Raw genomic sequence first — 27,599 nt, forward strand, 5'->3', positions numbered from 1 at the left:
GCCTGGTCAAGGATGGAGGAACTCTATCCCCATGGTCAAGGCTGGAGGAGCTCTATCCCCATGGTCAAGGCTGGAGAAACTCTATCCCCATGGTCAAGGATGGAGGAACTCTATCCCCATGGTCAAGGCTCGGAGGAACTCTATCCCCATGGTCAAGGCTGGAGGAACTCTATCCCCATGGTCACAGCTGAAGGACAATGCATACTGTTTTGTGGGATCTTGTCATAATCTTATTAATTAGATAAGTCAATAACAAACATTTTCTATTGCTGCAAAAAACTATATTTTGTTTTCAGAGACCCGACAAAACAACAAAATAATATCAACTTGATATGAAGTTTTTATTATGTTACTGGTTTGAATTGATTTGTCAGGGACCATGGGCTATTTGAAATGGTACTGGGTAAAGGCAATATGGTATAGGCTGTAGGGTAAAGGCTAATGGGAAAGGCTATAGGTAAAGGCTATATGGGAAAGGCTATAGGGTAAAGGCTATATGGTAAGGCTATAGGGTAAAGCTATAGGGTGAAAGGCTATAGGGAAAGGCATAGGAAAGGCTATAGGGTAAAGGCTATAGGGTAAAGGCTATATGGTAAAGGCTATATGTATAGGCTATAGGGTATAGGCTATAGGGTAAAGGCTATATGGTAAAGGCTTATATGGTAAAGGCTATAGGGTAAAGGCGGCTATGAGTAAAGGCTATATGGTAAAGGCTATATGGTAAAGGCTATAGGTAAAGGCTATAGGGTATAGGCTATAGGGTTAAAAGGCTATAGGGTAAAGGCTATAGGGTAAAGGCTATATGGTAAGGCTATATGGTAAAGGCTATATGGTATAGGCTATATGGTAAAGGCTATAGGGTAAAGAGCTATTGGTAAAGGCTATATGGTATAGGCTATATGGTAAAGGCTATAGGTATACCGCCGTCAACATATAAGATAATTAAAAGGTGGACAACACAAACAGAAGCCATATTAAAGCCATTCCGTGCAGCAAGCATCTATTTTCCCTTCCCTCCAGTAGCCTAGTCTCAAGCATCTATTTTCCCTTCCCTCCAGTAGCCTAGTCTCAAGCATCTATTTTCCCTTCCCTCCAGTAGCCTAGTCTCAAGCATCTATTTTCCCTTCCCTCCAGTAGCCTAGTCTCAAGCATCTATTTTCCCTTCCCTCCAGTAGCCTAGTCTCAAGCATCTATTTCCCTTCCCTCCAGTAGCCTAGTCTCAAGCATCTATTTTCCCTTCCCTCCAGTAGCCTAGTCTCAAGCATCTATTTTCCCTTCCCTCCAGTAGCCTAGTCTCAAGCATCTATTTCCCTTCCCTTTCCAAGTAGCCTAGTCTCAAGCATCTATTTTCCCTTCCCTCCAGTAGCCTAGTCTCAAGCATCTATTTTCCCTTCCCTCCAGTAGCCTAGTCTCAAGCATGTTCAGTTGCTCTGGGTCTTTCTTTTTGAAGGAGAAGTTGTTTTAGAGACTTCTCTTTCATCTCCGAGGAGCACATCTGTGAGAATGGTAATGAAAACCCCCGTCACTAAATTATCATTTCACTCCAGGGTAAGGAGAAGAGGAGCGAGGAATGAGAGAGAGGAAGAGACAGATGCTTAGAAAAAAACTGGAAGTATTAAGAGACATCGTCACCTATGGCAACCTGGTTTACTTTATTCTCCTTTACCTTGGAAGTGAACGAGGGATGCATGAGTGGGCTTTTTAGGAACAGACAGACGGGGAGAGGGGGTTAGGTAATGTTAGGTAATTATACTCTCATCATTTTTCTTTCAATTCAAATTCAATTTCAATTTAAGGGGCTTTATTGGCATGGGAAACATATGTTTATATTCCCAAAGCAAGTGAAACAGATCATAAACAAAAGTGAAATTAACAATAAAAAATTAACAGTAAACATTACACTCACAAAAGTTCCAAAAGAATAAAGACATTTCAAATGTCATATTGTCTATATACAGTGTTGTAATGATGTACAAATAGTACAAAAGGGAAAATATATAAACATAAATATAGGTTGTATTTACAATGGTGTTTTTTCTTCAATGGTTGCCCTTTTCTTGTGGCAACAGGTCACAAATATTGCTGCTGTGATGTCACACTGTGGTATTTCACCCAGTAGATATGGGAGTTCATCAAAATTGGATTTGTTTTCGAATTCTTTGTGGGTCTGTAATCTGAGGGAAATGTGTCTCTTTCTCTCTCTCTCTCGTCCCTCCCCCTCTCTCTCTCCCCCGCCTCCCATCCCTCTGTCCCCCTCCCCTTCTCTCTCCGGGTCAGGATTTGGCATGACCACCCCGGCCACGGTCAGCGGCAAAGTCTTCCTCATCTTCTACGGCCTGATCGGCTGCGCCTCTACCATCCTCTTCTTCAACCTCTTCCTGGAGCGTATCATCACCGTGCTCGCCTTCGTCCTCAAGTCGTGCCACGAGCTGCAGCGCCGGCGCCAGGGCGTCGTGCCCCACGATGGCCGCAGGGAGGCGTCACTGCCAGGACCCAGAGATAGAGACGGGGACATTTTGGCTGGATGGAAGCCTTCAGTGTACTATGTGATGCTAATTCTCTGCGTGGCCGCTGTGGTGATCTCCTGCTGTGCCTCTGCCATGTATTCGGCGGCAGAGGGCTGGGGATATCTGGATTCGCTGTACTTCTGTTTTGTGGCGTTTAGCACCATCGGGTTCGGGGACATGGTGAGCAGCCAGAGGGTTTCGTATGATAGGAACCAGACAGCCTACAGACTGGGGAACTTCCTGTTTATATTGATGGGTGTCTGCTGTATCTACTCGCTGTTCAACGTCATATCTATCGTCATCAAGCAGGTGATGTTTTTATGTAGCTATATTTGTTTTATGCACACACATTCAGTGCAAGATGGCGAGCTCTAATTGTCCATTCTCTGTCCTTTCCTCGGTCTACTGGCTCGCTCTCTCTCTTGCTCTATTCCTCTTCCACACACACACACACACACACACACACACACACACACACACACACACACACACACACACACACACACACACACACACACAAGCATCTGTCTCTTATACACATCTAGATGTGTATAAGAGACAGGTCCTGGGCCACTGTAAGATGGACACACACACACACGAGGTTGGTGGCACCTTAATTGGGGAGGCCGGGCTCAGCAGACTCCTGTAGTACACACAAACCGGCTTCTCCCTCTAGGTATGTGGGTGTTTTACTACTATTATTAATTCATGTCTCTGAATTTCAAAGTTTCGTTTTCCCAAAACTCAAGCAGACTCTTAACTGGCTGCTGAGAAAGCTGGGCATTCTCTGCTGCCGCTGCTGCTCCGCCGGGATCGGGAAGAGACTCCGGCCGCGCCGGAACGCCGTGATGCCCACCAGCACTGGACACGGACACCCCCGGGCGCGGCGGACTGTCTCCATAGAAACGGACGCAGTGAACGAGAGCGAGACGGATGGAGGCCGGCGGATGTCTGGGGAGATGATCTCCATGAGGGACTTACTGGCGACCAATAAGGTGAATGTCCCGGGTAAAAAGCATGGTTAAGGTTCACTCTGTTTCATTTCTAGTCAGAAGCCCCTGTTTATAAATGGGGGGGGGGGGGTTATTCACTGTATTTACAGTATCTAGTAGCACCTGGTGTGGCCATGAATTGAAACGGACAAATTTAAATCAAAGTTTCAGACTGCACCCGATTGATGTTGGTTAGTGTTGTTGTCGTGCAATATATGGAATGTGCCATCTATTGTCTATGTTGTTGAAAATATATTTTTGTATATCCTTTTGGTAAGCAAGCAGTTCGGAGATGCTAACTCTAAGCTGATTTAACTGTCCAAAGAGACAGGAAGCTGATTTAACTGTCCAAAGAGACAGGAAGCTGATTTAACTGTCCAAAGAGACAGGAACTGATTTAACTGTCCAAAGAGACAGAAAACCGAATTTAACTGTCCAAAGATACAGGAAGCTGATTTAACTGTCCAAAGAGACAGGAACTGATTTAACTGTCCAAAGAGACAGAAAACTAATTTAAACTGTCCAAAGTGACAGGAAGCTGATTTAACTGTCCAAAGAGACAGGAACTGATTTAACTGTCCAAAGAGACAGAAAACTAATTTAACTGTCCAAAGAGACAGGAACTGATTTAACTGTCCAAAGAGACAGAAAACTAATTAACTGTCCAACAGAAGGAAGATGATTTAACTGTCCAAAGAGACAGAAAACTAATTTAACTGTCCAAAGGACAGAACTGATTTAAACTGTCCAAAGAGACAGAAAACGAATTTAACTGTCCAAAGATACAAGGAAGCTGATTTAACTGTCCAAAGAGACAGGAACTGATTTAACTGTCCAAAGAGACAGAAAACTAATTTAACTGTCCAAAGTGACAGGAAGCTGATTTAACTGTCCAAGAGACAGAAACTGATTTAACTGTCCAAAGAGACAGAAAACTAATTTAACTGTCCAAAGAGACAGGAACTGATTTAACTGTCCAAAGAGACAGAAAACTAATTTAACTGTCCAAAGAGACAGGAAGCTGATTTAACTGTCCAAAGAGACAGAAAACTAATTTAACTGTCCAAAGAGACAGGAAGCTGATTTAACTGTCCAAAGAACAGGAAGCTGATTTAACTGTCCAAAGAGACAGGAAGCTGATTTAACTGTCCAAAGAGACAGGAAGCTGATTTAATTGTCCAAAGAGACAGAAATGTTTGGTAACGCTTAAAGTACACTCAGCCGAGACGACGTTGCACGTACAATGTAAATACAATATTGGGTAAATATCCACAACAACTAATAGTGTTGAAGCGCGAGGCTAAACTTCTCAGGTGTTTTGGTCCCGTAGATATTGTGTTGTAGCAGCCTGAAAGCGCACCCTTGCTCGTGATAGACTACTCTGTGTGACTGTGAGACAGTCTTGCATCGAGCTCATAGCAATATCTGCAGTGCTGCACTTCATCTCGCTGAGTCTGCCTTTAAAGCAGGTATGTTGTACATCTTTGTTCTAAACATCTATGAGGATTTGTTATCTAGAGAGGAGAGACTACATAAACAGAAATGTACCGTAATTCAGAATCTGATCAAATAACATGAGATTTTAGCTCTGAGTTAACAAATTTTGTTTCAAAGCCGCTCGCCGCTCTTCAACACTATTAGTTGTTGTGGATATTTACCCAATATTGTATTTACATTGTACGTGCAACGTCGTCTCGGCTGAGTGTACCTTTAAGCGTTACCAAACATTTCTGTCTCTTTGGACAATTAAATCAGCTTCCTGTCTCTTTGGACAGTTAACTTTGTCATTACATGTTGTAAAGCAACATGTAAAGCGTTGGTTTCGTGAGCTGAAATAAAAGATCCCAGAAATGTTCCATACGCACAAAAAGCTTCTTTCTCTAAAATGTTGTGAACAAATTTGTTTACATTTCTGTTAGTGAGCATTTCTCCTTTTGCCAAGATAATCTATCCACCTGACAGGTGTGGCATATCAAGAAGCTGATTAAACAGCATGATCATTACTCAGGTTCCCCTTGTTCTGGGGACAATAAAAGGCCACTCTAAAATGTGCACCGTTTTCACACAACACAATGCCATAGATGTCTTGAGTTTTGAGGGAGAGTGCAATTGGCATGCTGACTGCAGGAATGTCCACCAGAGCTTTTGCCAGATAATTTAATTTGTCATTTCTTTACCATAAGCCGCCTCCAACGCCATTTTAAAGAATTTGTCAGTATGTCCAACAAGCCTCAGAACCCAGACCATGTGTATGGCGTTGTGTGGGCGAGCGGTTTGCTGATATCAACGTTGTGAACAGGAGTGCCCCATGGTGGGGTTATGGTATTGGGCAGGCATAAACTACGGACAACAAACACAATTGCATTTTATCGATGGCAATTTGAATGCAGAGATACTGTGACGAGATCCTGAGGCCCGTTGTTGTGCCATTCATCTGCCACAATCACCTCATGTTTCAGCATGATAATGAACGACCCCCATGTCGTAAGGATCTGTACACAATTAGTGGAAGCTGAAAATGTCCCAGTTCTTCCATGGCATGCATACTCACCAGACATGTCACCTATCGAGCAGGTTAGGGATGCTCTGAATCAACGTGTACGACAGCGTGTTTCAGTTCCCGCCAATATCCAGAAACTTGGCACAGCCATTGAAGAGTGGGGCAACATTCCACAGGCCACAATCAACACCCTGATCAACTCTATGTGAAGGAGATGTGTCACGCTGCATGAGGCAAATGGTGGTCACACCAGATACTGACTGGTTTTCTGATCCACACTCCAACTTTTTTTTTAAGGTATCTGTGACCAACAGATGCATACACGTATTCCCAGTCATGTGAAATCCATGCAAGCATTTCGCTACACCTGCATTAACATCTAACCATGTGTATGTGACCAATAAAATTGTATTTGATTAGGGACTAATGAATTTATTTCAATTGACTGATGTCCTTATAAGTACCGTAACACAGTAAAATCTTTTAAACTGTTGCATTTATATTTTTGTTCATTATAGTTATTAAAGTATCACGTGAACCTCTTCTCTCCTCTGCAGGTGAACCTGGCACTGATGCAGAAGCAGCTGTCGGAGGCAGCAACTAATGGGATCCCTCGACCGTCCGTCTCCAACCAAAACAGACCAAATGGATTTTCTGGAGGAGTGGGGGCGCTGGGCATCATGAACAACAGGCTGGCTGAGACCAGTGTCGACAGATGACTGACTATTACAATACTCATAATAATAACTAGATTTATTTTTTATTTATTTATTTATTTTCAGTACAAGTAACAAAGTGCTTCACATCATAAAATAACCTAATAAAAGTACTAACAAAGAAACAAAGACAGGAGGAAGGAGAATAAAAAACAAGACGATTATTAGTCATCTTCGTGGTAGTCCTCTTTAGCTCAGTTGGCACGGCGATTGCAATGTCAGGATAGTGGGTTTGATTCCCGGGACCACCCATATGTAAAATATATGTTACGGATAAAGACATCAGCTAAATGACATGTATTCACACTGGATGTCCACAAAGATACTGCACATTATACAGAGATTTATCATCATTAAAACACAAGTCTGTGAAAATATATACGCTACTATCATCACCGTCTCTCAAAACCATGTGTTGACGTCTCAAGAACACGTGATCCGAGAGACGAACTGGACACCCAAGTGCTTACTAAAGGATGTGGTTTGGGTCACAGTTGGAAAAGGTTTTGGAACGGAACCAATGATGTAGCCCACTGGACATGATCCATAAAGAACTATACTGAAATAATATAAACATAACATGCAACAATTTCAACGATTTTACTGAGTTACAGTTCATAGAAGGAAATCAGTCCATTGAAATAATATTAATTGGACCCTAATCTATGGATTTCACATGACTGGGCAGGGGGCGCAGCCATGGGTTGGCCTGGGAGGGCATAGGCCCACCCACTAGGGAGCCAATCAGAATGAGTTTTCACCCCAAAAAAGGGCTTTATTACAGACAGAAATACACCTCAGTTTCATCAGCTATCCGGGTGGATGGTCTCAGAAGATCCTGCAGGTGATGAAGCCGCATGTGGAGGTCCTGGGCTGGCGTGGTTACACGTGGTCTACGGTTGTGAGGCCGGTTGAACGTACTGCCAAGTTCTCGAAAATGACATTGAAGGCGGCTTATGGTAGAGAAATGAACATTAAATTCTCTGGCATGGCTGCCATTTTGTACCGGAATGACCATGACACAGCCATTGTGCTGGAAATATTGGGGGTTATTTTTCCCAAATGTTCTAAAGGAAGACGCCAAACAGTCCTGTACAGTATTTTTTTATTTTATTGTAGAGGACAATCTCATGTTATGTGTAGGAGACAGATCATGTTTTTTATGCTTGAATAAATTATTAGGTGTCCAGAAGTTGAAATCAGTTGACAAATACATGAAGATCTTGAGGAACTCCCCTTCACTCTATAAACATCTGCAAGACATCACACTGTATTGTAAAAATTGTTCCAAAATGTTATCAACGAAATCAAACAACACAATGTACTGATACAGTTATTGATTCCAGAAGCGCTAGTAGCCATAATTTTTCTGTAACAGAGTTCTACTTATTCATCTCTTTGGTTTTTAAATAACAATAAGGAATCTTGAGAAGAAAATGTGTGAGAGAGAAAGAAGACTAATCTTAATGTATGACTTGCACATACAGTGCCTTCGGAAAGTACTCAGACCCCATGACTTTTTCTAAATGTTACGTTACAGCCTTATTCTAAAATGGATTAAGTTAAACAAATCCCCAGCAGTCTACACACACAATGACAAAGCAAAAACAGGTTTGTAGAATGTTTTGCCTAATTTACATAAATATTCAGACCCATTACTATGAGACTTGAAATTGAGCTCAGGTGCATCCTGTTTCCATTGATCATCCTAGAGATGTTTCCATAACTTGATTGGAGTCCACCAGTGGTAAATTCAATTGATTGGACATGATTTGGAAAGGCACACACCTGTCTGTATAAGGTCCCACAGTTAACAGTGCATGTCAGAGCAAAAACCAAGCCATGAATGTCCTTGAGTGGTCCAGCCAGAGCCCGGACTTGAACCCGATCGAACATCTCTGGAGAGACGTGAAAATAGCTGTGCAGTGACACTCCCCATCCAACCTAACAGAGCTTGAGAGGATCTGCAGAGAAGAATGGTAGAAACTCCCCAAATACAGGTGTGCAAAGGTTGTAGCATTATACCCAAGAAGACCCGAGGCTGTAATCGTTGCCAAATGTGCTTCAAAGTACTGAGTAAAGGGTCTGAATACTTATGTAAATATAATATCAATTTTTCTATTTTATTAATTTAGCAAAAATTCCAAAAAACAGTTTTTTCTTTGTCATTATGGGGTATTGTGTGTAGATTTGATAAGTGGAAGAAAAAAACTATTGAATCAATTGTAGAATAATGCTTTAACCTAACAAAAATGTGGAAAAAGTCAAGGGGTCTGAATACTTTCCCGAAGGCACTAATGTGCCCAGTGCTCCTTTCATATGAAGAGTTCAACGCGAGACACTTCCACATGTTCCAGGAACAACAGATATTAAGTAGCACATAAACACTTGTCCTTGGAGGGAATCATTATTCAAGAGCTGCAGCATAATGTGAAGGTAGAACTTTATATACTTGTGGTGCTAATCAGACAGCTGTTGTTTTTGTAGCCGGAGAACTGATGCGTGCCTGTGTGTGTTTCTGTCTGCATGTGGTCTGGAGCGGGGGACACAGAGGAGTCACCAGCGGGGACACAGAGGAGTCACCACACCTGAATAATGGATGATGCACGGCATCAAAAGACCCCCCCCCCTTCCTTTAGCCCCTCTCTTCTATTGAGGCTCTGTCAGGCAACGCTTTGCACGTTAAATCAGGGGACTGTCGAGTAACATTACACGCAACGTCGGTGAAACTGTCCAGTGTAATGTTCGAAAACCTTGTTTTACATGAAAGGTAAACTCCGAAAGGATTTAGAATCGGGTCTTCCCATCGCTCTCCCTGTTGCAGTCCCTTTGCGCCACTTAAAACAATGTAAGCAATAACGGTGTTGAAATAATGTAAACAGAGCAATGTGATGGGATTTTTTTAAGAATGAAAGGGTTTGTATAAACATGACTTTGAATTCATTGAATTGCTGGGCTGTTTTCTTTATGGAGTTCATCAGTTTAAGTTATGATCGTATTGTACATTATGGCAGCAGTGTATGTTTAGGATTTTTTTCTTTTCGGGAGTGTATTGCATCCTTTATGCAATGTATTCTCATAATCTGTCAATGTTTTTTTATTATTTTATATTGTGTAACAACACATTGTTTCTTATGATTTGGCATTTGGCACGTCATAGGAGGCAGAGAAAAACACCAAAACAGGTTTATGTTGCCGCTCGCAAACAGCTCATCCTACTAATACACAAGGATTAATACTTTACATTTCTCATAACCAAATCAACACCAGGGATTAACAGTTTCTCTGAAGCCCTCAAAAGCTCATCAAACAAGTTTGTGTGGAAAAAAGTTTATTTTCCCAACAGTAGGCTAGACCCATTACAACAAGTCAACACCCACACAGACTTCCTGTTCTGGTGTAGGCCTACCTGTGCATCAGAGGCACAGACTTCCTGTTCTTGGGTAAGGCTGTACTGTTGCATTCAGAGGCAAGATTTCTGTTCTTGGTGTAGCCTACCTGTGCATAGAGGCACAGACTTCCTGTTCTGGTGTAGGCCTACCTGTGCATCAGAGAACAGACTTCCTGTTCTGGTGTAGCCTACCTGTGCATCAGAGGCACAGACTTCCTGTTCTGGTTTAGGCCTACCTGTGCATCAGAGGCACAGACTTCCTGTTCTGGTGTAGGCCTACCTGTGCATCAGAGGCAGAGCTTCCTGTTCTGGTGTAGGCTCCATGTGCATCAGAGGCACAGACTTCCTGTTCTGGTGTAGGCTACCTGTGCATCAGAGGCACGACTTCCTGTTTGGTGTAGGCCTACCTGTGCATCAGAGGCACAGACTTCTGTCTGCGTGTAGGCTACCTGTCATCAGAGGACAGACTTCCTGTTCTGGTGTAGGCTACTGTGCATCAGAGCACAGACTTCCTGTTCTGGTGAGGCTACCTGTGCATCAGAGGCACAGACTTCCTGTTCTGGTTTAGGCCTACCTGTGCACAGGCACAGACTTCCTGTTCTGGTGTAGGCTACTGTGCATCAGAGGCACAAGCTTCTGTTCTGGTGTAGGCCTACCTGTGCATCAGAGGCACAGACTTCCTGTTCTGGTGTACGGCTACCTGTGCATCAGAGGCACAGACTTCTGTTCTGGTGTAGGCCTACTGTGCATCAGAGACAGACTTCTGTTCTGATGTAGGCCTACTGTGCATCAGAGGCACAGACTTCCTGTTTCTGGTGTAGGCCTACCTGTGCATCAGAGGCACGACTTCTGTTGGTGTAGGCCTACCTGTGCATCAGAGGCACAGACTTCCTGTTCTGATGTAGGCCTACTGTGCATCAGAGGCAAGAGTTCCTGTTCTGGTGTAGGCTACCTGTGCATCAGAGGCACAGACTTCCTGTTCTGATGTAGGCTAACCTGTGATCAGAGGCACAGACTTTGTTCTGGTGTAGGCCTACCTGTGATCAGAGGCACAGCAGATACTGATGATTATGCATTGTGGTTCTTTGGAAATATTGCCCCAAATGTAGACTAAAAACATGCCTCAACATGTCATGACTCAAACCACTAAACGAACCTACTAGTATTACTACTGCTATGCACAAAATAAAATGAACACGCTTAGCCAGTTTGTTTTAAACACCTTTTATTATCCTGATAGAACCAGAATCAGTGAGTGCTGTGCCATTGTGAACACACTGCATATCAGGCAGTAATGTAGGATGCACTCTTGTTAGAACAGTAAATCATACATAGAGTTACTGACATCACAGGACTACAGTTCAACTCCAATGAATAACAGCCCAATAGAAGACTTGTGCAGCTTAAATTAAAACAATGATTTAGAAAATCTCTGGTATATCAGCATAATGTAGTCAGCTAAATACATGTCCATTCTGTCTTACACATTTTTAATGATTATTATTAAAAATAAATGATTTCACATATATAGTTGAATGGAGTCTTATCCTTCAAAGACTATTCTCAGGATCCTTTCTCTGTTCAATGTGGTAAATATGAAAGGCTACTAAGAGATTATTCAAGCACCTGATTACAATGCTGTGATGAAAGGCTGATTAAAACATCTGCATAGTTATAGTCAACACCCCTGGGTGGAGCTAGTGGTTATAGAGCACTGGGGGTTCTGTGACCACACCTGGGTGGAGCTAGTGGTTATAGAGCCACTGGAGGGTTCTGTGACCACACCCCTGGGTGGAGCTAGTGGTTATAGAGCCACTGGAGGGTTCTGGGTCCATATTCACTGAGTGTCAGAGTAGCAGTGTGGATCTAGCCTGGGTGCCAGTCTGTTACTGCTCTCTGACCAACTCCTTATGGAATCGTCATGCAGAACATGAAGTCTGACTTGACAATGACATCGGAGTAGGCAAAAGCCCAAACAGATCTGGGACCAGGCTAGGATCTAGGATCAGGTCCCCTCTGTCCATATCATCTTATTCACTATGATCTAAAAAGCGAAACGGATCGCACATGTTCCTGCACTCCTACTCTGAACCTCTTTATGAATATGGGCCCAGGATTGGAATCAACTAAAGACGCATTTTCCTTTTACAGTATTTCTGAGGCAACAACACCGCCACTAAAGAACAAGATCTCCTTAAGGTCGGCAGAACATTTATACTGCAAAGAAAGAGAGTTGGTTTTAAAACTAGCGTTAATCAGGAGATCTATGCCACCACAGTATCCTAAAGATCCTCTGCAGATGTTCCTGCAGTTAAAAGAGAAAACAGATTGAGATAAAAGAAAAGCAGCTGGTTACGATGCAGTACTATAAACGCCCAGCAGGGAAGTCCTGAGTTTATCGCTGGACGTGAGGACCCATCCATGGCAGGAAACACCACACTTTCCTAACGTCTCTCCCCATTTGACCTAGTATTTTACCTTCCCAAACAACATCTTAGCTTGAACAAATATAGAGTTAAGACGATCCTTCACTAAATAAATAGTTTCATCCAACATTGGCCTGGGTTGAGTTCACAAAAGCAAAACTTGGCAGAATGAGAGCCGGTCTGTAGCAGAGGAGAGCATAGGCAGGCCATCAGTGTTAGTGCTGGTACAAGTAGAACCACTACTGTTAGAAGCTGCTCCTAAACGCAGATCTAGGATCAGCTTTACACTAACCCAACCCTGCTCACCACCAGTATACCAGTAAACTGTCCTAAAAGACTAAACTGTCCTCAGATCATTGCTAAGGACGGTCTGACCTCAGACGAGGAGGGAGGGTTCCCATCACCTCATCAGTGTTTCCCATTGCAGCTCCAGGTAAAAGTTAGCCCTGGCCCAACCCCAGATCCCAACCTTAATCATTAACAGGATTAATAAGTATCTGACCCTAGACCAGCAATTAGATACAATTTATAACAAGTCCCTCCCATCCCCAGGTGGCTGCAGGTCAAGATGTCCTTATTTGGGCTTCCAGTGTTGGCCAGGATGTCCTTATTTGGATGCACTGTTTTGGAAGAGCTGCAGGTCGAGGCGGACACACACCTCTCCAGTGGGGACCTCGTGGAGTAGCAAGCGGCGCATCACCAGCCCCTTGTTCTCCAACTCCTTTATGGTTGCCACGGGAACCTCCGTACGACCCAGGATGTCTGGGTAATGGCCGAGAAGAGAGACTAGTTAGCCATCTGAGAGACTAGCTAGCCGTCTGAGAGACTAGTTAGCTGAATGAGAGACTAGTTAGCCGTCTGAGAGACTAGTTAGCTGAATGAGAGACTAGTTAGCTGTCTGAGAGACTAGTTAGCTGTCTGAGAGACTAGTTAGCTGTCTGAGAGACTAGTTAGCCGTCTGACACATTACCCATAGATAGAGGTCGTGTTCCAGGCCTACTAGATTGCAGACGTTGCACTTGAATTGCATCAATCAATGTTTACGTCCCACGCCATGGACTGCACAGTCAGGCATCGGATTGCTATATCATATGATGTGGTTAGCTGATATGTTAAACACCTATCCAGGTATTGTAAGATCTGGCAGTTGTCTGAATGTAGTGTCACCGTCCGTCCGTCTGTCCGTCCGTGCGTGCGTGCGTGCGTGCGTGTGTGTGGACGTGTTTAACTATTCTTGTAGGGGCCAGAAGTTCCCACAAGAATAGAAAACAAACAAACATTTGACCAACATGAGGTTAGAATTAGTGTTGGGGTTAGAATCACGTTAAGGGTTATGTTTTTGGGTTAGGTTTAAGGTTATGTTTTGGGGTTAGGGTAAGAGTACAGGTTGGGGTTTAGGGAAAATAGGATTTTGAATGGGACTGAATTGTGTCCCCCCCACAAGGTTAGCTGTACAAGACTGTGTGTGTGAGTGTGTGCTGACCGTCAGGGGAGAACTGGTCCCTCTGGAAGATGGTGATACAGAGCACTTCCTGGTACAGGTCTCTGATGTTGAACTGACAGTTAAAGTTCCACTTGGGGTTGACTGTGTCACTCAGAGTCTTGGAGGTGTAGTTCTGACCTCCCATGGTCACCTCACAGTAAGGGTTACTCTTACCTAGTGGGGAGGAGGAGGGAGGAGAGGAGGAGGAGAGTTGGGAGGGGAGGATAAGGGGAGGATAAGGAGGAGACGGAAGAAGGAGGTGAAGAGGAGTAGGGGGAGGACAAGGAGGAGGAGGTGAAAGGAGAAGGTTTTTATTACATACCAGTGCTCAAATGATGAACAGTCTGTACAAGAGTTACAGTGTTACAATGGAAACATTCATGGTGTGGTCAGATGGTACTAGTTCACGTGTGCTGTGTGGGTAAACCATGTACTGCATGATGCGTACAAGCCTCACCGTTGGGTTTGCAGGACTTCAGTTCAGTGGCCTCCAGGACGGTGACTAACAGACGGCCGATTCCACTGGCCTTCAGAGAACGAGCTGTAGACATACAGAATATACAGGAGGAGTCAGAATACACAGGAGGAGTCAGAATACACAGGAGGAGGGGTGAGAATACAGAGGAGGAGTCAGAATACAGAGGAGGAGTCAGAATACACAGGGGGAGTCAGAATACAGAGGAGGAGTCAGAATATACAGGAGGAGTCAGAATACAGAGGAGGAGTCAGAATACACAGGGGGAGTCAGAATATACAGGAGGAGTCAGAATAGATTACAGGGGAGAGTCAAGATATACAGGAGATAGAATAACAGGGGGAGGAGTCAGATAACTAGGAGGAGTCAGAATACAGGGAGGGTCAGAAATACACAGGAGGAGTCAGAATAAACAGGGGGGGAGTCAGAATATACAGGAGGAGTCAGAATATAAGGGGAGGAGTCAGAATATAGAGGAGGAGTAGAATACAGAGGAGGAGTCAGAAGAATATACAGGAGGAGTCGAATATACACAGGAGGAGTCAGAAATACACAGGAGGAGTCAGAATATACAGGGAGAGGTCAGAATACACAGGGGAGTCAAATACACAGGAGGAGTCAGAATACACAGGGGGTCAAGATATAAGGAGGAGTCAGAATATACGGGGGAGGAGTCAGAATACACAGGAGGAGTCAGATAAAAGGAGAGTCAAGAATAAACAGGAGAGTCAGAATACACAGGAGGAGTCAGATACACAGGAAGTCAGAATACACAGGAGGAGTCAGAATGAATACAGGGGAGGAGTCAGAATACACAGGAGGAGTCAGAATATACAGGGGGGGGTCGAATAAGAGGAGGATCAGAATACACAGAGGAGTCAGAATATACAGGGGGAGGAGTCAGAATATACAGGGGAGGAGTCAGAAATACACAGGAGGAGGGGTAGATACACAGGAGGAGTCAGAATAGCACAGGGAGGAGTCAGAAATACAGGGAGGAGTCAGAATACACAGGAGGAGGGGTGAGAATACACAGGAGGAGTCAGAATACACAGGAGGAGGAGTCAGAATACACAGGAGGAGTCAGAATATACAGGGAGGAGTCAGAATACACAGGAGGGAGTAGAATACAGAGAGGAGTCAGAATACCAGGAGGAAGTCAGAATACACAGCGAGGAGTCAGAAATCAACGAGGAGGAGTCAGAATACACAGGAGGAGTCAGAATATACAGGGAGGAGTCAGAATAACACAGGAGGAGTCAGAATACACAGGAGGAGTCAGAATACACAGGAGGAGTCAGAATACACAGGAGGAGTCGAATACACAGGAGGAGTCAGAATATACAGGGAGGGTCAGAATACCAGGAGGAGTCAGAATACACAGAGGATCAGAATATACAGGGGGAGGAGTCAGAATACAGAGGAGGAGTCAGAATACACAGGAGGAGTCAGAATACACAGGAGGAGTCAGAATATACAGGGGAGAGTCAGAATACATCAGGAGGAGTCAGAATAGTACAGGAGGAGTCAGAATATAGAGGGGGAGGAGGTCAGAATACAGAGAGGAGTCAGAATACACAGGAGGAGTCAGAATATACAGGGCAGGAGTCGAATATACAGGGGGAGAGTCAGAATACACAGGAGGAGGGGTGAGAATACACAGGAGTCGAAATCACAGGAGGAGTCAGAATATACAGGGGAGGAGTCAGATACAGAGGAGGATCAGAATACACAGGAGGAGTCAGAATATATACAGGGGGATGAGTCAGAATATACAGGGGGAGGAGTCAGAATCACAGGGGGAGGGGTGAGAATACACAGGAGGAGTCAGAATATACAGGGGATGAGTCAGAATATACAGGGGAGAGGAGTCAGAATACACAGGGGGAAGGAGGATGAGCAATACACAGAGGAGTCAGAAATAACAGGAGGAGTCAGAATATACAGGGGGAGGAGTCAGAATATAGAGGGGGAGGAGTCAGAATATAGAGCGGGAGGAGTCAGACTATAGAGGGGGAGGAGTCAGAATATAGAGGGGGAGGGGTCAGAATAGACAGGGGGAGGAGTCAGAATACAGAGGAGAAGGGGTGAGAATTTTAATTTTTTTATTTAACTTTATTTAACTAGGCAAGTCAGTTAAGAACAAATTCTATTTTTTTCAATGACGGCCTAGGAACAGTGGGTTAACTGCCTTGTTCAGGGCAGAACGACAGATTTGTACTTAGTCAGGTCGGGGATTTGAACTTGCAACCTTTCAGTTACTAGTCCAACGTCTCTAACCACTAGGCTACCCTGCGCACAGGAGGGAGGAGTCAGAAATACACAGGGGGGGGAGTCAGAATACACAGGGGGGGGAGTCAGAATACACGGGGGAGGAGTCAGAATACACACGGGGGAGAGGTCAGAATATTACTAGGACTACTGATTTACTATTGGTGTGTGTGTGTGTGTGTGTGTGTGGAGGCTACTACCTTGGTAGGCCTTTGCTCTCTTCTTCTTTCATCTGGAAGAAGTCCTCACACGCAGCCTTGATCTTCTGGACCAGGCCGTCCTGCAGAACGGACAACACACCGTGAGCAAGGACAACGGAATGTGTGACTGCTGCATAGAAGTGTGTGTGGCATGTGTAACTGCATTTGTGTGTGTGTGTGTGTGGTGTGTGTGGTGTGTGTGGGTGTGTGTGTGTGTGTGTGTGTGTGTGTTGTGTGTGTGTGTGTGTGTGTGTGTGGTGTGTGTTGTGTGTGTGTGTGTGTGTGTGTGTGTGTGTGTTTGAGAGAGATGTGTGTGTGTGTCAGTACGTTTGTGTGAGATGTGTGTGTGTGTGTGTCACCTCTCATTGATGTTCTCTGTTTTGAGGCTGTAACTCTGTCTATGTTGGAGTGTGGAAGAAGGGCTCTTCACTGGAGAGTCAGGCAGCTTCACTAGAATCTCGTTGAGGAACACGGCTACAGGAGGACACACACGCTTCATAAGCCTCTCATAAACCATGACATTAAACACACGCTTCATAAGCTTTCATACACATGAACATTCACACAGGTTCATAAGCCTCTCATAACCATGACATTACACACACGCTTCATAAGCCTCTCATAACCATGACAATCATACACACGCTTCATAAGCCTCTCATAACATGAACATTTATACACAGGCTTCATAAGCTCTCATAACCATGACATACACGCTTCATAAGCCTCTCATAACCATGACATTACACACAGGCCTTCATAAGCCTCTCATAACCATGACAGTATACACAGGCTTCATAAGCCTCTCATAACATGACATTATAGCACAGATTTCATAGCCTCTCATATCCATGACATTACACACGCTTCATAAGCCTCTCATACCATGACAATCATACACGCTTCATAAGCCTCTCATAACATGAAGTATCACACACTTCATAAGCTTATAACATGAATATACACACGTATAAGCTCTCATAACAATGACATTATACACAGACTTCATAAGCCTTTCATAACCATGACATTACCACATGTTTCATAAGCTCTCATAACGATGACATTATACACAGACTTCATAAGCCTCTCATAACCATGACATCATCACTACGCTTCTGAAGCCTTCTGCTCATAACCATGACATCATATCACACGCTTCATAAGCCTCTCATAACATGACCTATACGTCATTAACTCCACAGCATCAGCACGCTTCATAAGCTCTATAACCATGATTATACACAGACTTCATAAGCCTCTCATAACCATAACATTATACACAGACTTCATAGCCTCTCATAACCATGACATTATACACAGACTTCATAAGCTCTCATAACCATGACATTATTACACAGATTCATAAGCTCTCATAACCAATGACATTATACGACAGACTTCATAACCTTCATAACATGACATTATACACAGACTTCATAAGCCGTCATCATAACCATGACAATTATACACAGACTTAAAGCTCTTCATAACATGACATTATACCAGAGTCATAAGCTCCATACTGACTTAAGATACATTCGTAGACTAGCAAAATGTGTAGCCAAACACGTTCAGCTCAGCTTTAACAAAAGCCATAAGGTGCTCCCACCTTTCCCACCCAAGGCTCTGACGAAGGCGATTAGGTAGAAAGGTAAGCTGTTGGTTCTGTCTGTCAATAAATAATCATCTCTATGCTGCAGATACGTGGTCCTTTTTCTTTATTCTCTGGATATGTCACGTTGAAGTATCTGGGGTATGAATGATAGTCACCGTTAAGTATCTGGGGTAAAGAATGATAGTCACCCGTTGAAGTATCCTGGGTAAAGTGATAGTCCCTTGAAGTATCCTGGGTAAAGAACGATAGTCACCCGTTGAAGTATCCTGGGTAAAGAATGAGATAGTCACCTGTTGTAGTACCTGGGGTAAGAATAGATAGTACCCGTTGACAGTATCCGTGGGTAAAGAATGAGTAGGTTGCAAGTATCTGGGTAAAGGTCCGTTGAAGTATCGTTGGAGGTACAAGAATGATGGTCCGCACGTTGAAGTATCCTGGGGTAAAGAATGATAGTCACCCGTTGAAGTATCCTGGGGTAAAGAAGAATGTACCGTGTTATGTATCCTCTGTGGGTTATATCTGTAAAGTTCGCGTTGAAGTCTTCTGGGAGTAATGTATGTCATCTGTGAGTTCCTGGGGTAAGAGTATAGTACACCGTTGAAGTATCTGGGTAAAGAATGATATCACCTGTTGAGTATCCTGGGGTAAGAATGATAGTCACGTTGAAGTATCTGGGTAAAGAATGATAGTCACCGTTGAAGTATCCTGGGTAAAGAATGAAGTCACGTTGAAGTTCCTGGGGTAAAGAATATAGTCACCCGTTGAAGTATCTGGGGTAAAGATAGTCACCGTTGAAGTATCCTGGTAAAGAATGAGTCACCCGTTGAAGTATTGGGTAAAGAATGATAGTCACCCGTTGGAAGTAGTCCTGGGGTAAAGAACTGATAGTACCGTTGAAGTATCCTGGGTAAAGAATGTAGTCACGTTGAAGTATCTGGGTAAAGAGATAGTCACCGTTGAAGTATCCTGGGGTAAGAATGAGTCACCCATTGAAGTATCCTGGGGTAAAGAATGATCAACATGTCGTGGCGTGTTGTCAGCATGTCGTAGCGTGTTGTCAACATGTCGTGGGTGTGTCGTCAACCATGTCGTGGCGTGTGTCTGTCAACATGTCCGTGGCGTGTCTGTCAAAGTACCTGTGGCGTGTCTGTAACATACCGTGCGTCGTAGCATGTCATGCGTGTCTGTCAGCATGTCGTGGCGTTGTGTCTGTCAACATGTCGTGGCGTGTGTCCGTCACATAGTCCGTGGCGTGTGTCTGTCAACATGTCCGTGGCGTGTCTGTCAACTCTGTGTGTGTGTCAACATACCGTGGCGTGTCTGTCAGCATGTCCATGGGTGTCGTGGCGTGTGTCTGTCAGCATGTCGTGGCGTGTCTGTCAGCATGTCGTGGCGTGTGTCTGTCAACATGTCCGTGGGTGTGTATGTACATTCCGTGGTGTGGTTGTCACATGTCCGTGGCGTGTCAGTGGCGTGTGTCTGTCAAGCATGTCCGTGGTGTGTGTCGTCAACATGTCCGTGGCGTGTGTCTGTCAACATGTCCGTGGTGTGTGTCTGTCAGCATGTCCGTGGTGTTGTCTGTCAACATGTCGTGGTGTGTGTCTGTCAACATGTCCGTGGTGTGTGGTTGTCAAACGTGTCCGTGGTGTGTGTCTGTCAACATGTCCGTGGTGTGTTGTCTGTCAACGTGTCGTTGGTGTGTGTCTTGTCAACAGTCGTGGTGTGTGTCTGTCAACGTGTCCGTGGTGTGTGTCTGTCAACATGTTCCGTGGGTGTGTCTGTCAACATGTCCGTGTGTGTGTCTGTCAACATGTCCGTGTGTGTGTGCTGTCAACGTAGTCCGTGGTGTGTGTCTGTCACGTGTCCGTGGTGTGGTGTCTGTCAACTGTCGTGTGTGTGTCTGTCAACTGTCCGTGGTGTGTGTTGTCAGTGTCGTGGTGTTGTGTCTGTCACATGTCCGTGGTGTGTGTCTGTCAACTGTGCGTAGGCGTGTGTCTGCAACGTGTCGTGGCGTGTGTCTGTCAGCATGTTCCGTGGTGTGTGTCTTGTTAACATGTCTAGGCGTGTCTGTCAGCGTGTCCGTGGCGTGTGTGTCAACATGTCCGTGGTGTGTGTCTGTCAACGTCCGTGGTTGTGTCTGTCAACGTGTCGTGGTGTGTGTCTGTCAACATGTCCGTGGTGTGTGTCTGTCACATGTCGTGCGTGTGTCTGTCAACGGTGTCCGTGGCGTGTGTCTGTCAGCATGTCCGTGGTGTGTGTCTGTTAACATGTCCGTGGCGTGTCTGTCAGCGTGTCCGTGGCGTGTGCCTGTCAAACATGTCCCGTGGCATGTGGTCTGTCAGCATGCCCGTGGCGCGCAGCGCGGCGCGTGTGTGTGTGTGTCTCTCACCCGGCTTGTAACTCTTAAGCTGTGTGCTGTTCTTGCTGTGAGAGTTGTCTGTCCGTAGGAGCGTGAACTGCTCTGGCAGCGTGGGTGAGCAACAGGAAGTCGTTAAAAGGAAAGCCCACAGCTCCTTATTGCTCTTCACCTTATACACCTTCCCACTGTGCCAGCACGTTACGAGGCCCAGGCAGTTAAGTCACGAGAATTAAACACCAAGTTCTGCAGGGGAGACACAGGTTACAGAGGTATGTGTGTGTGTGTGTGTGTGTGTGTGTGTTGTGTGTGTGTGTGTGTGTGTGTTGTGTGTGTTGTGTGTGTGTGTGTGTGTGTGTGTGTGTAGTGGTGTGTGTGTGTGATGGTGTGTGTGTGTGTGGAAGTGTGAGATATTCTTGTGTATAATAATATGGTAACGTGTGTCTATGTGTCAGTTGCTGTGTGAGATAATGTGTATATACGTATGTGTATGTGAATGTGTGGTGTGTGGTGTGATGTGTGGTGTGTGTGTGTGTGTGTGGTGTGTGTGTGGTGGTGTGGTGTTGTGTGTGTGTGTGTGTGTTGTGTGTGTGTTGTGTGTGTGTGTGTGTGTGTGTGTGTGTGTGTGTGTGTGTGTGTGTGTGGAGTGGAGATACTATCTGTGTATATACGGTGTGTGTGTTGTATGTGTACAGTGTGTGTGTGTGTGTGAGTGAAATACTATCTGTGTATATACGGTGTGTGTATGTGTACAATGTGTGTGTGTGTGTGAGCAAGTGAGACTACATGTGAGTGTCTACCTCTGTGACTCCCTCACACTGTACGTGTGACTGTATCCACTCGAGCCTGTCACAGTTCTCCTTCTCCCTGACCCCCTCGTTGACCTGAGTACACAGCTCCTCAGCCCGCTCCAGGGCCTCTCTCAGGGGCCCGCAGTCAGCATGCTCCTCCTGGGTACTCTCCAGGATCTGAAAATCAATCAAATGTGTTTTATAAAGCCCCATTTTAAAAATCAGCAGTCACAAAGTGCATTACAGAAACCCAGCCTAAAACCCCACAGAGCAACCAATACAGATGTAGAACTACGGTGGCTGGGAAAAACTCCTGACACAAGAATTCAGATGCACGGTGGCTAGGAAAAACTCCTGACACAAGAAATACACATAGGTTACATGTTTGTACACAATACTAATACACACCCAGGTACTATAGATAAATAGTCCCATGTGGCTCAGTGGGTAGAGCACACTGGGTTTGATTCACTGTGGGTTTGATTCACTGTGGGTTTGATTCACTGGGTTTGATTCACTGTGGGTTTGATTCACTGGGTTTGATTCACTGTGGGTTTGATTCACACTGGGTTTGATTCACACTGGGTTTGATTCACACTGGGTTTGATTCACTGCGGGTTTGATTCACCGTGGGTTTGATTCACTGTGGGTTTGATTTACCGTGGGTTTGATTCACCCTGGGTTTGATTCACTGTGGAATTGATTCACACTGGGTTTGATTCACTGTGGGTTTGATTCACCTTGGGTTTGATTCACACTGGGTTTGATTCACTGTGGGTTTGATTCACTGTGGGTTTGATTCACTGTGGGTTTGATTTACCGTGGGTTTGATTCACTGTGGGTTTGATTCACTGTGGGTTTGATTCACACTGGGTTTGATTCACTGTAGGTTTGATTCACCGTGGGTTTGATTCATCGTGGGTTTGATTCACTGTAGGTTTGATTCACCGTGGGTTTGATTCATCGTGGGTTTGATTCACACTGAGTTTGATTCACTGTGGGTTTGATTCACTCTCTACTGTACGTAACTCTGGATAAGAGCTTCTGCAGAATGACATGTTATAATGTAATCATGAGCACACAGTCACACGTTTACTCTCTCTTACGTTCTTGATGTGCAGAGGGTAGCGTGTGATCCTCTGCATGGGCTTCAGCAGGAAGCTGGATAAGGGCATGCCTTTACAGCGGTAGTCTGTGGCGATTTTCTGATGGAGGAAACTCAATGTTCAATATGAACATACAACTGTTCATGTATAAATCAGCACACCTCAGCAGGTTGGTATGTATCAGAAAGATACATGAAGTTCATTCATCACTTCCCTCCTCTTTCTCTCACTGCATGTTCTCCTGTCCTATTCTTCCTCTCTTCATTCCATTTAGATGTGTTCCCTGTCTTTTCCTACTCTCCCTTGTCCTCCCCTCTCTGTTCTCTCCCCTGTCCTCCCCCTTCTCTACTCTCCCCTTCGGACCGGGGGGCCCTCCTTTGCCTAAACAAAGCAAACTTCCTCCAGCCACCAAACGTTCTCTTGTAGTCTGTTGCTACCCTTTCTCTCCCTGTTCCACCCCCTCCGGGCGGTAAACCAAAGTGATATATATGATTGAGAAACCCCCCCATCGCCCCCAGCCAGACAGAATGAACAAACATTATTAACAAAAAACAATAGATTTCAAATATCCAAAACCAGGTGTCCCCCCAACCACGCCTTGCCGACCCGCGCCTTAATATTGAGCCCGTCCTGTCCCTATAAAACCATATAAGATTGAAAAAAGGGATAACTTAAAAGGACCATTAAAAAACAACCAAAATCCAGCTCCCTCAGCAACACAACTTAATAGTACATTACCCAACTCTGAAAAAAAACAACCAAACACTTTATGCACAATCAAAATCCTCTAAGCTAAGGATTCTCTCTCGCCTCCAATTCTTTCCCAAATTATCCTTCCTTCTACATTATTCTGCTCCTCCAAAAAAAGATCGTTCTTTTCCTGAACAGAACACTGGCCTCTTTCTATATTCCTCCAGGTGAAGGCGAAAGGTATATTAGTTGACAGCTGATTCGTCGTTGACGAGAGGCGGCAAGCGGCTCGGAGTGGTTCAGGCTCTCCAATTATCAATTAGCCATGTGGAGAACGTCCAGGAAGCTATCTCCTGAAAACACACACTCAAATACATACCACAACACCAGAAAAAACTGGGGAACGTAACAACAGGTGTAGAGGAGGGAGAGAGGGAAGAGATAACACAGGTTACGAGGAGGGACGAGAGGAAGAGGAGAGGGATGGGAGAGGAAAACAGGTTATAAGGTGAGAGAAGAGGAGAGGAGGGGAGAGAACCACAGGTTTAGAGGGAGGGAGAGAGGAGGAGGGAGGAGAGAGGAACACAGGTTAGAGGGAGGGAGAGAAGAAGGGAGGGGAGGGAGAGGAAACACAGGTTAGAGGTGAGAGAGAGAGGAGAGGAGAGAGAACACAGGTTAGAGGGAGAAGGGAGAGGGAGAGAGAACACAGGTTGAGGGAGAGAGAAACACAGGTTAGAGGGAGAGATAACACAGGTTAGAGGGAGAGAGGAGAGGCGAAAGAGAACACAGGTTTAGAGGGAAGACGAGAGAGAGAGGGAGGGCGAGGGGAGAGAGAACACAGGTTTAGAGGAGAGAGAGAGGAAGAGAACCCAGGTTTGAGGAGAGAGGAGAGGAGAGGGAGGCAGGGAGAGAACACAGGTTAGAGGGAGATGAGAACACAGGTTAGAGGGAGAAGAAGAACACAGGTATAGAGGGAGAAGAAGGGAGAGGAGAGAGAACACAGGTTAGAGGGGAGAGAGGAGAGGAGAGAGAACACAGGTTAGAGGGAGAGAGAAGAGAGGAAGAGAACACCGGTTTAGAGGGAGAGAGAGGAGGAGAGGGAGGGGAGGAGAGAGAACACCAGGTTAGAGGAGGGAGAGAGGAGAGGGAGGGAGGGAGAGAGAACACAGGTTAGAGGGAGAGAGAGGAGGAGGAAGAACACGAGGTAGAGGGAGAGAGAGAGGAGAGAGAACACAGGTTAGAGGCCCGAGGAGAGAGAGGAGAGGGAGGGGAGGGAGAGAAACCACAGGGTTAGAGGGAGAGAGAGAGGAAGAGAACACAGGTTAGAGGGAGAGAGAGAGAGAGGAGAAACACAGGTTAGGAGGAGAGAGAGGGAGAGGGAGGGGAGGCAGAGAGAACACAGGTTAGAGGGGAGAGAAAACCACAGGTTAGAGGGAAGAGAGAACACAGGTTAGAGGGAGAGAGGAGAGGAGAGGAGAACACAGGTTAGAGGGAAGAGAGGGAGAAGAGAACACCAGGTTAGAGGTAGAGAGAGAGAGGAGAGGGAGGGGAGGGAGAGAGAACACAGGTTAGAGGGAGGGGAGAGAGGAGAGGGAGGGAGGGAGAGAGAACACAGTAGAGGGAGGGGAGGGAGAGAGACACAGGTTAGAGGAGGGAGAGAGGGAGGGAGGGAGGGGGGAGAGAGACACAGGTTAAGAGGGAGGGAGGGAGAGAGAACACAGGTTAGGAGGGAGGGAGAGAGGAGAGGGAGGGAGTGCGGAGAGAGAACACAGTTAGAGGGAGGGGGAGGGAGAAGAGAACACAAAGGTTTAGAGGGAGGGAGAGAGGAGAGAAGGGAGGGAGAAGAGAACACCAGGTTAGAGGAGGGAGGCCAGAGAGAACACAGGTTACGAGGAGAGAGAGAGGAAGAGGGAGGGGGAGGGAGAGAGAGAGCAGAGGGACACAGGTTAGGAGGGATGGGAGAGAGGAGAGGGAAGGGAGGGAGAGAGAACACAGGGTTAGAGGAGAGGGGAGGGAGAGGAGGAACACAGGTTAGAGGGAGAGAGATGAGAGGAGAGGGGAGGGAGAGAGAACACAGGTTAGAGGAGGAGAGAGGAGGGGAGGGGAGGGAGAGAGAACACAGGTTAGAGGGAGGGAGGAGAGAGAACACATGTTAGAGGGAGAGAGGGAGAACACAGGTTAGAGGGAGGGGAGGAGAGCAAGAACACAGGTTTAGAGGGAAGGTAGAGAGAGGAGGGAGGGGAGGGAGAGAGCAACAGCAGGTTAAGGAAGGGAGAGAGAGAGGGAGGGGAGGGAGAGAGAACACGGTTAGAGGGAGGGAGCAGAGGAGAGGGGAAGGGAGGAGATCAGAACACAGGTTAGAGGGAGGGGAGGGCAGAGAGAACACAGCGTTAGAGGAGAAGAGGAGAGGGGAGGAGGAGAGAGAACACAGGTTAGAGGGAGGGAGAGAGGAGGGAGGGGAGGGGATGGAGAGGAAACACAGGTCTAGGGAGGGAGAAGAGGAGGAGGGAGGGGAGGAGAGAAAAGGTTAGAGGGAAGAGAGGAGAGAGAGAGAACACAGTTAGAGGCGAGAGAGGAGGGGAGGCGAGAGAGAACACACAGTGAAGGACGAAGCTACAGATTTGTAAGAATCTAGGGAACAGGAAGTGCGGGTGGTGACTGGAGAAAGAGCAAAAGGAGCCCCTATATGGGATCTACAGAATCAATATGGGCACTCTGCTCTTGTCTTGGGTGTGTTGTCTTAGTGCTCACTGTTGAACTGGAGTTGTGTGTGTTGTCAGTGATGTACACTCACTGTGTTTGTCTGAGTGCTATAAAGTATACATGTCGATTTCTCTCTCTCTCTCTCTCGCGCCTCTCTCTGTGCTCTCTGTTCTCTCTGTTCTCTTGTCTCTCTCTCTCTCTCTCTCTCTCTCTCTCTCTCTCTCTCTCTCTCTCTCTCTCTCGTCTCTTCTCTCTCTCTCTGTCTCTCTGTCTGTTATTCTCTCTCTCTCTGTTCTCTCTGTTCTCTCTCTCTTTTGTTCTCTCTCTGCTCATCTTCTCTCTCCCTGTCTGTTCTGTCTCTCTCTCTCTCTGTTTTCTCTCTCTCTGTTCTCTCTGCTCTCTCTCTGCTCTCTGTCTGTTCTGTCTCTCTCTCTGTTTTCTCTCTCTCTCTGGTTCTCTCCTCTGTTCTCCTCCTCTCTCTGTCTCTCTCTCTGTTCTCTCTCTCTCTCTGTCTCTCTGTCTGTTCTCTCTCTCTCTCTCTGTTCTTCTCTCTCTCTCGTTCTCTCCAGGGTGTTGCTGACTCTAAACAGTCTGGAGTCTATGAAGGTCCCCAGGAAGGAAGAGGACAGGGTTACATCCACGAGCTCCTCCAGGACAGAGGAGAGATATGGTACGAGGACTTACAGATAGTCATGGAACGTTAAACACACCCACACACACACACACACACACACACACACACACACACCACACACACACACACACACACACACACACACACACACACACACACACCACACACACACACACACACCACACTGATGCTACTCTACTGTACACTGCGGTGTTCAGGTGTTCCATAAGGCCCATGTCTTGAGTCTTGGCCGTCTGACGGAATTCAGAGATGGTCATGATCGTTGTCCAACTGGAGGAGCTCACGCCTAGCAACACCAAAACTGCTCCAGTACGGTACGGTAGTACAGGGTGGAGTTCAGGGGGGGGGGGGGGTTCACTGTATACGGTAGTACAGGTGTGAGTTTCAGGGGGGGTCATTTCATGTATAACAGTAGTACAGCGGTGTGAGTTTAGGGGGGGGGTCATCATGTAACAGTTAGTACAGGGTTGTGAGTTTAGGGGGGTCATCATGTATACAGTAGTACAGGCTGTGAGTTTTAGGGGGGGGTCATCATGTATACAGTTAGTACAGGGTGTGAAGTTTAGGGGGGGGGTCATCATGTTACAGTAGTACCAGGGTGGTGAGTTTAGGGGGGGTCATTCATGTTATACCAGTAGATACAGCGGTGTGAGTTTTTAGGGGGGTTCATATGTATACAGGAGTACAGGGTGTGGTTAGGGGGGGGGTCATCATGTATT

General features: G+C 45.8%; 1 protein-coding gene and 1 pseudogene across 1 annotated transcript in view; one reads left to right on the forward strand and one right to left on the reverse strand.

Moving 5' to 3' along the window:
• LOC112072966 (potassium channel subfamily K member 13-like) overlaps positions 1-8,884 on the forward strand; it is a 10,969-nt gene extending 2,085 nt beyond the window's left edge. Inside the window, exons 2-4 of the mRNA XM_024140335.2 lie at positions 2,278-2,816; positions 3,260-3,502; positions 6,557-8,884. Of these exons, the coding sequence (XP_023996103.1) occupies positions 2,278-2,816; positions 3,260-3,502; positions 6,557-6,718 (944 nt within the window). The 3' untranslated portion in view covers positions 6,719-8,884. The remainder of the gene's footprint in view (positions 1-2,277; positions 2,817-3,259; positions 3,503-6,556) is intronic.
• A 2,430-nt stretch (positions 8,885-11,314) lies between these two features.
• LOC112072967 (intersectin-2-like) lies at positions 11,315-27,137 on the reverse strand (annotated as a pseudogene).
• Positions 27,138-27,599: the final 462 nt, after the last annotated feature.

This window comes from Salvelinus sp. IW2-2015, unplaced genomic scaffold, assembly GCF_002910315.2.
Source record: "Salvelinus sp. IW2-2015 unplaced genomic scaffold, ASM291031v2 Un_scaffold2108, whole genome shotgun sequence".
Lineage (NCBI taxonomy): Eukaryota > Metazoa > Chordata > Actinopteri > Salmoniformes > Salmonidae > Salvelinus > Salvelinus sp. IW2-2015.